Below are 8,620 nucleotides of genomic sequence, written 5' to 3' on the forward strand. Positions count from 1 at the left end.
CTGCTCTTTTTTTTAATCAATGCACAATAATTTCAGGGCTGTTAGTTCCTTTTTTTTCACCAAATCTCTGTGGTCCTGGGCACTGTTTTTGTGTTAAGCTTTCCCTTGCCTGGAATAATGATGCTGGCAGAAGGACTAACCCTTGGTGGGCTCCCTAAACATATGTCTGACATCAAGGAGTCTGGAGTTAGAAATGAGCAAGTTTCCTGTGGTCTCTTTTTGCAGGAGAAGAGGTGACAAGGCAGCTTAGCTGTCACAACAGGTAGGTCTGTTTTAAAAACGCATCCTTCGCTCCATTCTGAGGTGGAGAGGACATGGATGAGGCGTGGGGGGGCTGGTTTTCCAAGAAATATCAGTGATCATCGAGCTAAAATGCTTGGTGACATCCTGGCTGTGCAGTGCTCTGACTGTGCAGGGTGACCTGGGCGAGTGAGTGGGCTCTGGAGGGTCATGTTTCAGCGACACGTGAGATAGTTGCTGTATCTGCCTCCCCCCGTGGGGCAGCTGTGGGTTACAGGGGCTGGGGACAAACCTCCCCTTCTAAAGCACCACACGCTTTGCTGCCCATCCTGACCTCATGGAGCTGCTCTGACATGGAATGTGGGACATTCCTCTTGTCACACAGAGGGAATTTTTCCAAGGGGGATGTGCACGCTCTCGGTAACCTCTGATTTGGAGCTGTAGTTCAGACAGTAACTACAGTAACTCCCCACACATCATTTATTTTTTTTCCTCAGGCCTGATGCGTCGCACCCTCAGCACCCTGGATGGTCACACAGAAATGCAAAGCAGCCCCTCGCTCCTTCCTGTGAAGCCATGACCTGAAACACCACAACACGGAGCAGCTGGACACGACTGGCAGGAGTACGGTATTTTGCCAAGAAATAGAGGATTTGAACATGCAAAATGTGAAAAGTACAACTAACCCTCACAGATACACCCTGTGTGGAAAGGGAGAGAAGGTAAAGCCTTGCTTTTCTAACTTAACAGGAAAAAAGATACGTACAGGTGAAAGCTTCAGCTTGTAACTTCAACCCTAAGCCTCTACGTAACTAATGTGCAACCTCAGCCACAGTGAAAATGGTAGAGGATGTCCTGAGGAGCAGCACTGTGATCACTGACCACGTCCTGGTCACCATCTGGGATGGATTCTCAGAAATCATTTATAAATCTCTAGTGGGCAAGAAAAGGTTTTTTGAAGAAGTTCCTGCTGAGCCCACATGCCTGGATCAGAGTTTTACGGTGACTAATCCTCTGTGTGGACTCACACTATGTCTGCTGTGAACTAGCAGATGATGTGAAGAGGGCTGGGATGAAGCACATTGTTCTGCAACTACTACTGGTACAACAGCACCTTCCAGGAATGTATGAAAGAAAAACAAACCCCTCCTGCTTTCCCTTCCTCTGATGTCACCTGCTGTGAGGAGCTGAAGTAGAACAAAGGATGAATTTCATAGCAATGTAATTTATTTGTCTTTGGATGTGCACTCACGGGCGGGACGTACGAGGCAGTACGCGTGGAGAATGCTGGTAAGTGCACGGAGGTGGCAGCAGGGGCCTGGACCTTGGTTATTTCAAGTTAAAAAAGGTTATTTCTGTCCTTGAACTGTCTCTGTGCAGCCACTCCTTTTTCCCAGTGGTGCTGGGATCCCTCACAACATGAGGAGACAGGGTGCAGAATGGAACAGGACATTCCCTCCGGCTGTCGCGCTCCCTGAAGCCTGTGATGTCTGAACAGGCAGGTATCATTCCCTCACTGGATGTGATCCTAATTAGTATCTGTGATTGCTTTAGAACAGATGATCCTAATTAGCATCTGTGATGGCTTTAGAACAGATGAGAACTAAGGGTCTGTCTCCTCCACTGTCCACTCTACATGCACAGATTGTCCTCTGCTTGCCAGGAGACCGTGTTCCTGGCGTCTGCACACTCACCTCCCCTGTGCTCTGGGCTGGTAGCTGGCCCAGGTGAGGGGCTGTCGCTGTGCAGGATTCACACGCAGCAGCCCACCTTGCTGGGATATTTATCTCTTCAGTGCTTCCCCTGCATTAACTTGTGCTGGGGTTAATACTGTACTGTCAGGTAGGGCAGAGTTAAATGTCCCTGTACATCAGTAAGGTGTGATTCAGACAGATAAAATAATTGCTAAATGAAACTTACATTTTATATCAGATATTTCTTTAAAAGTGACACTGGACTTGATTTTTAGCTTAACATAGCAGATGGTTTGGTACGTTAATAAGCAGAGGCTCTGTTCTCCACTTCAAGCAACATCTAGATCAGATTGGAAGGAGCAGGAAGGAGACACTGATCAGCAGAGCTCCCAGCTGAGGACTGTATTTCAGAGGGGCCATGGGGAGGGAGGAAAGCAAATATCAGCTGGTGTGAAGGTACAACAGGTGGGTTTTATTTGTAGCAGGCCAGGAAAGCTGAGCACACCTGGAGCGAGGTGAGGGAAGGTGCTGTCTTCCAGCACATGGGCCTCCCCTGCTGCAAAGTGTGTTCCTGGGAGTCACCCTCCCCTGCAGCCTCAGCTCTCCCCCTCTGTCCAAGCACCTTCTTCAGTGAGGTTTAGGTGCTGTCATCCAGCAAGTGGGCCTGCCCCGATGTGGGGGAAACCACTTCCCACTCTCCATGCAATGGTCAACTGCAGCGTTTTGAGAAAGGTTTTTGCTGCAGGAGCACCTCTGCTGATGTCCCAGCCCAACTGCAGGGGGTTGGCCTCTCCCTACAGTTACTGCTCCAATGAGCTGAGCTCTAAGACTCCTTTGCTTTTCTCTCCTTTTTTGCTCTAGTTGCCATTAAGGTGAAGAAGACCCTGGGGAAGAGGTTTCGCAGGTAGACAGCCAGGGAAGGTGCTAGGCCAGCTACGAGCACTTCCTTCTTCTTCTGTCCCACTGCATTGAGAACCACCTGCGCGACCTCTGCGGCCGTCTGTCCTTCGGCGGTGTTCTTGTCCATAACTGCCAAAGGAAAGCTGAGTAAGCACCAATGCCAGCAGGTAAGCACACGCTTAATGGGAATGTTCTGCTCTAAGTGTACCTGGCTGCTTTTGTCTGGTTTTGGTTTTTACACCAGTGTATGGAGGAACAGGCAGGTATAATTCATGGTCACAGAATCACAGAATGTCAGGGATTGGAAGGGCCCTCGAAAGATCATCCAGTCCAACCCCCCTGCCAGAGCAGGAACCTAAATGAGATCACACAGGAAGGTGTCCAGGCGGGTTTTGAATGTCTCCAGAGAAGGAGACTCCACACCCTCCCTGGGCAGCCTGTCCCAGGGCTCTGGCACCCTCACTGGAAAGAAGTTTCTTCTCAAGTTGAAGCAGAACCTCCTGTGTTCCAGCTCACACCCATTGCCCCTTGTCCTACCATTAGGCATCACTGAGAAGAGTCGCGCTAGAAGACTGTCTAGGGAAGCTGAATTTTGGGGGTTACTCTTCCTACCCTGCATCCAAAGTTGTCTTTTGATGTTTCAGGGATAACCTGTGTCCCCAGCAGAGGCTGTAGGTTGCAGGCACACTTAGGAGTGACTCAGTGAGGTGGAGATGCTTTAAATGAGGAGCACAAAATCCCATCTCACCTCCATAGCGAGTTCCATCAGCTGTTATGGCGTTGAGAGAGAGGTTTGTGTGAATGTAGCCGGGGCTCACAACTGTCACATCAATGTCATACTGCTCTACCTCGGCTCGTAGGCAGTCAAAGAAGGCCTGGGTGGCGTGCTTAGAGGCAGCATCTGGAAAACAGGAAAAAGACCGTGCACTAAGGAGAAGGAGTGGGGCTGAAGGAAAATTCACTCCCCTGACTGGGTTTTTCACTGCAGTGCAGCCCTTTCTCAGCACAAACCCAGCAGCTGTTCTACAGCTTCTAGGTTTGGGTTGTTGCGTTTTGGTGGTTTTTTTATTGGGGTTTTTTTGTTTGTTTTTGTTGAGTTTTTTTAAGTGAATGGCAGCAACAGGTAGTAGGAGTGGGAGTCAGTTTAGGAGGCAAAATGTAAATACTCAAGTTGGAAACTGGCTGGGATCCTGAGCTTAATATCACAGCCCTGCCAAAGCACTACAGCATGAACCCAGGCCCTCCCACTCGTGGAGACACGCAGCCTGGCTTGGGGAGCATCTGACAAGCCAGGCTGGGGCTGGGGAGCACGATGGCAGCAGAGGGGGGCAGAGCTGACATTCACTGCCGAGCACCCAGCTGCCCTACGTGTGCTGGGGGCTTGCAGAGCAGGTTCAGAGCATGGCTGCACACAAGACACAGCCCGATCACACAGCGGACAGGAGTAGAGAAGTGTGGCCTAGGGCAGGATTTCCTCTGTTAGATGGCTGAGCAACTCCCTTTGCTCACTCGTGTTCCGTGGTCACCAGCGCTGTGACTGCCATCACCTCAGCCTGGCTGCAGGGTTGGCACAGCAGCACGGAGCTTAGCCCAGGCTGCAGACCCTGCCTCAGGACTTAGACAAGAGCTGAACTCCGTGCTGCCAGGCCCACACAGCTCTGGTCACAGTGCAAGTGCTCTGGAAGCTCTTCAGAACACACTTCTTGGTGCCATCGTACCCACATCGTCTGCTAGACCAGATGGCGCAGATGTTCCAGGCTCTCCTTCGCTCAGCATCATGCCCCACCACTCTTCTGCCATCCCCACTGTACTTTTCCATTGATGGTTCTATGCCAAACGCTCTCCTTTTAGTTCCTCCATCTTTTAAAAGGCTTTTTCCTGTAATCTCACCAATATTATTTCTTGTCAGAACTGATTTAGCATGAAGTTTGCTGCATCAACATAACAGTTGAGGTTTTTATATTGGTGTTGGTTGTACTACTGCACTTCACAACTTAGTAAAACAAAAAATTCCTACTTTCTTGTAGGAGATTAACCAGGCAAACAGCAAAGATAAAGTGCAATAAAATTACAGAGTTAATCAGAAAGTTTATAGGGACTCTCAAGTGTTAAGATAGGAATATCAAGCTGTTTTCAAGACGCTGAAAACATGTTCTCCTTCTCCATCCCTTAACAACTTCAGGACAGGGCTGTGAGTCTATATGAGAGCACCTTCCTCAGCTGCCAGTGATTTGTGGCCACAGTGACAATGATGCACAGCTCTGCCTTCCCTGCGCACAGCCAGCTCTATGGAGAGCTAAATGTGGAAGCAGTAGCCAAGTCTTCACTCATGCCAGAGCCCCAGATATGTCTCTCCATCTCCCGTGGAGGTACTTACATGCAGATCTGAAGGGAATGCTTATTTTGCCTTGAACGCTGCTGATGGCCACAATGTGGCCTTGTCTCCTCTTGATCATGGAGGGGAGAAGCGCTGGTGAGAGACAGAAAAGACTCATTCAGAGTAACAGTCCTGCTGTCAAGAATCGATGCGTTCAGAGTGTTCACAGATGTCTAAGTGAGTTACTAGGCCCTTGTTCAGTGTAGGGGTTGGGCAAGGGATAGTGCTTAGGATGCCTCTAACTGGAGCTGCAGTCTGCCTGGGTCACCCCTTGGGAGGCTCCTGGTGCCAGTGAGGCTGCACGAAGGCTGTGAGAGTTGCTGTGATCTCCCACAGGCATGGTCAGCAGGACTCGCTCCTTTCTGCCACCAGGACATCTTTCTATTTCCTGCAGCTGACACCCTCCAGGCTGAACTTTCTGTGTAACCCAAGAAGTTTCCTAGGAACTCTCCAGCTTCACCTAGAACCCACACCGTGTTCTCTAGGGTTTTAGCAGTGCAGACAGGCTAACTGTATCTCTTTTCAAAAATTCCTGCCAGACTAGAGTCAGGGAGTGTTTTAAACAAGGTGTTATCTCTAATCAGGTACTTCATCTCCAAGCATCAACTTTAAATCTGCCCATAAACCAAAACTTTCCTCCCCTCTTACACTGTACTGTACCAAATACAATTACAAACCAAAGTTCAGCTGTGCTTAGTTGTGTTGGCCTCCAGAAGGTATCAATTAATCCACTCCCCCCCTGTAATCCAGATCGTGGTACCTTTGGTGAGGGCTATAGGACCAAAATAATTTGTTTCCATCACTTTCTTGTCCACGTCCAGTCCCGTGTCCACAACAGTCCCTCGGAAGCTAATGCCTGCATTGTTGATCAGTATGTCCACATGACCCAAGTACTTCAGGATCTCTTCAGCAGCATTTAGGACAGTTTTAGTGTCTGAGAGGTCAAATACCACAGTGTGAGGTTTGTGTGTCTGTGAATAAACAAAAGTTGGCAAAAGACAAGTTCAGGCTGTGCTGAATGTGCTTGGATGTTCATGCTCATGACTTAAAGGAGCTGTAGGATTGCCCAGCTCTGGAAGCCCAGAAGGGCCCTCAAAACCTTGTGCAATTACAGTGCAGCAGTTCCATTTTCCACAACAGAAGCAGGTTGTGCTCTCATCTTTACTGTTCCTGTAGCCTGTTCCTTATACCAGAGCCTAGGAAAGGGGCAAGTGAGATCTTCCTCAAGTATGAAAAGTTTGCTGTTGTCTTATTAAGGAAAATGCCTCTGAAATAGTAACAAATTTAACCCATGTGTCTTCTTCAGAAGCCAGCAATCCCTTTCTTAGCCACTGTCAGCAGAACTAGACATCAAAAATAAAAGCCAACACAAGGAAAATCACTTTTCCAGATTCAATATATAGAATGGTTTGGGTTGGAAGGGACCTTAAAGCTCATCCAGTCCCAACCCCCCTGCCAGCAGCAGGGACACCTTCCACTAGACCAGGTTGCTCAAAGCCTCATCCAACCTGGCCTTCAACACTTCCAGGGAGGAGCAGCCACAACTTCCTTGGGCAACCTGTTCCAGTGTCTGACCACCCTCACAGTGAAGAACTTCTTCCTAATATCTAATCTAAACCTCCCCTCTTTCAGCTTAAACCCATTTCCCCTTGTTCTGTCATTAACTACCCTTATGAAAAGTCCCTCCCCAGCTTTCTTGTAGCCCCGTCAGGTACTGGGAAGCTGCTGTAAGATCTCCCTGGAGCCCTCTCTTCTCCAGGCTGAACAGCCCCAACTCTTTCAGCCTGTCCTCATAGGAGAGGTGCTCCAGCCCTCGGATCATCTGCATATGACATGCAGATGCCAAGGGGTCTGAGCACTCTGCTCTCTCATTCTTTCACTTCCATTACAAAGCGAGGAGTCTTTCAGCTGGCTTATTTCTGTAGGGTTTTTACAAGATATGACATGTCAGCTCAGTCTGCTCCCATAGCAAGATCTATCCCTAACCACAGAGTTGCATTTTTCCTATTGCTCAACAGACCAACCCACAAGCAATTCTGTAGCTTCTGTAATAACAGGAACAGAAATCCCAGCTGCACGAGACAACGAGCCTGTCCTTCTCCCACACTTACGTTCTTTCGGTGGTTGGTCACGGTAGAAAGCTGCTGCACCAGGTCCTTGAGTTTCTCGCTGTCTCTGCCGCAGAGCACCAGCTTGCAGCCAGCTGCGTGGAAAGCTTTCGCACATTCTGTGGAGGAAGCAAGGAAAAGTAGACATTTGAATGACAGACAGCAGATCCACATCATACCTGATGATAGGCTAAAACTTCTTTTAGCTGGTGAGGGTCTAGGGTGGCTTTATTACTCCTGAGTGACAGTGAAGTGACAGCAAGATGCCATTTTCCTGTGACTTGGACAGACAGGTGACAGCGGTGAGGCAGCTGGGGTGCTCACGGTTACTGTGCTGTTCGCATATCCTCCCCCATCAGCTGGTTGAATTTCATAGAATCACAGAATCCCAGACTGGTTTGGATTGGAAGGGACCTTAAAGCTCATCCAGTTCCAACCCCCCTGCCAGCAGCAGGGACACCTTCCACTAGACCAGGTTGCTCAAAGCCTCGTCCAACCTGGCCTTCAACACTTCCAGGGAGGAGCAGCCACAGCTTCTCTGGCCAACCTGTTCCAGTATCTGACCACCCTCACAGTGAATTTGCCTGTGCCTCTTAATTTTTTTACTATATGTCCTTCTTAAAAGGGACTACAGTGACCTTGGTGTCCTTCTTATGGTCCTTACCTTTCCCCAGGCCAGAGGTAGCCCCCGTGATCACGACCACTGCGTCCTGGAGGTAAGTGCGCATCCGCATCCACTGCAGTAGCCGAAAAACAGCAAAGATCCCCAGGCTGCCAAACAGCAGCGGGATGATGACTGTGCTTGTGAAATCCATGAGTTTTCCTTTCTGAACGGTCTTCCTAAAGCCAGAAGATGAAAGGAAACAGATCATTTCACCATCAAGAAAATTAGTAGACACTGGAAAACCAGGGAAATCCTTCTTCTTAACCCTGCCTTAGACCACCAATAAAGCAAATCCCACACAGAGGTATCTTCAACAGATGTCCTCATCCCTTCATTTAGACTTTCAAATGTTCACCTCAGTACCCAATTTTAAGTATTTTAAATGCTAATCTGAACATCCCAGCAGGACACTTGGTGTTGGATCTTGTCAGCTGTCGTGTAACAAAGTTGGGTTCAGAGATGCTGTTCCCACATGCTTTTCCATGTTGCTCTAGATTCACTCTCATACAAAGTGCATTTAGAGTGGAAGCTCCTCAGGGCTGGGATGTGTCTCTGCATTCTTCTGATTCTACTAAAACCTCTTAGATTTCTCTAGAACAGGCAGTACCACAGTGTCTACATGCCAGAGACCAGGTAC

At 48.9% G+C, this 8,620-nt stretch overlaps 1 protein-coding gene across 2 annotated transcripts; it reads right to left on the minus strand.

Moving 5' to 3' along the window:
• Positions 1–2,649: 2,649 nt before the first annotated feature.
• DHRS7B (dehydrogenase/reductase 7B) lies at positions 2,650–8,173 on the minus strand. 2 transcript variants are annotated; one of them, XM_010176997.2, is made up of 6 exons: positions 7,984–8,173; positions 7,317–7,438; positions 5,972–6,182; positions 5,212–5,304; positions 3,583–3,735; positions 2,650–2,963 (listed from the first exon to the last, which is right to left on the minus strand). In XM_010176997.2, exons 1-6 carry the CDS (start codon positions 8,132–8,134, stop codon positions 2,758–2,760), a joined length of 936 nt encoding a protein of 311 aa, XP_010175299.1. In that variant the 5' UTR covers positions 8,135–8,173; the 3' UTR covers positions 2,650–2,757. The 2 variants fall into 2 exon arrangements, with proteins under 2 accessions (XP_010175299.1, XP_010175300.1); XM_010176998.1 differs by having other exon boundaries at positions 7,323–7,438; positions 7,984–8,155.
• Positions 8,174–8,620: the final 447 nt, after the last annotated feature.

This window comes from Antrostomus carolinensis, unplaced genomic scaffold, assembly GCF_000700745.2.
Source record: "Antrostomus carolinensis isolate BGI_N321 unplaced genomic scaffold, ASM70074v2 scaffold29991, whole genome shotgun sequence".
NCBI classification, from domain to species: domain Eukaryota; kingdom Metazoa; phylum Chordata; class Aves; order Caprimulgiformes; family Caprimulgidae; genus Antrostomus; species Antrostomus carolinensis.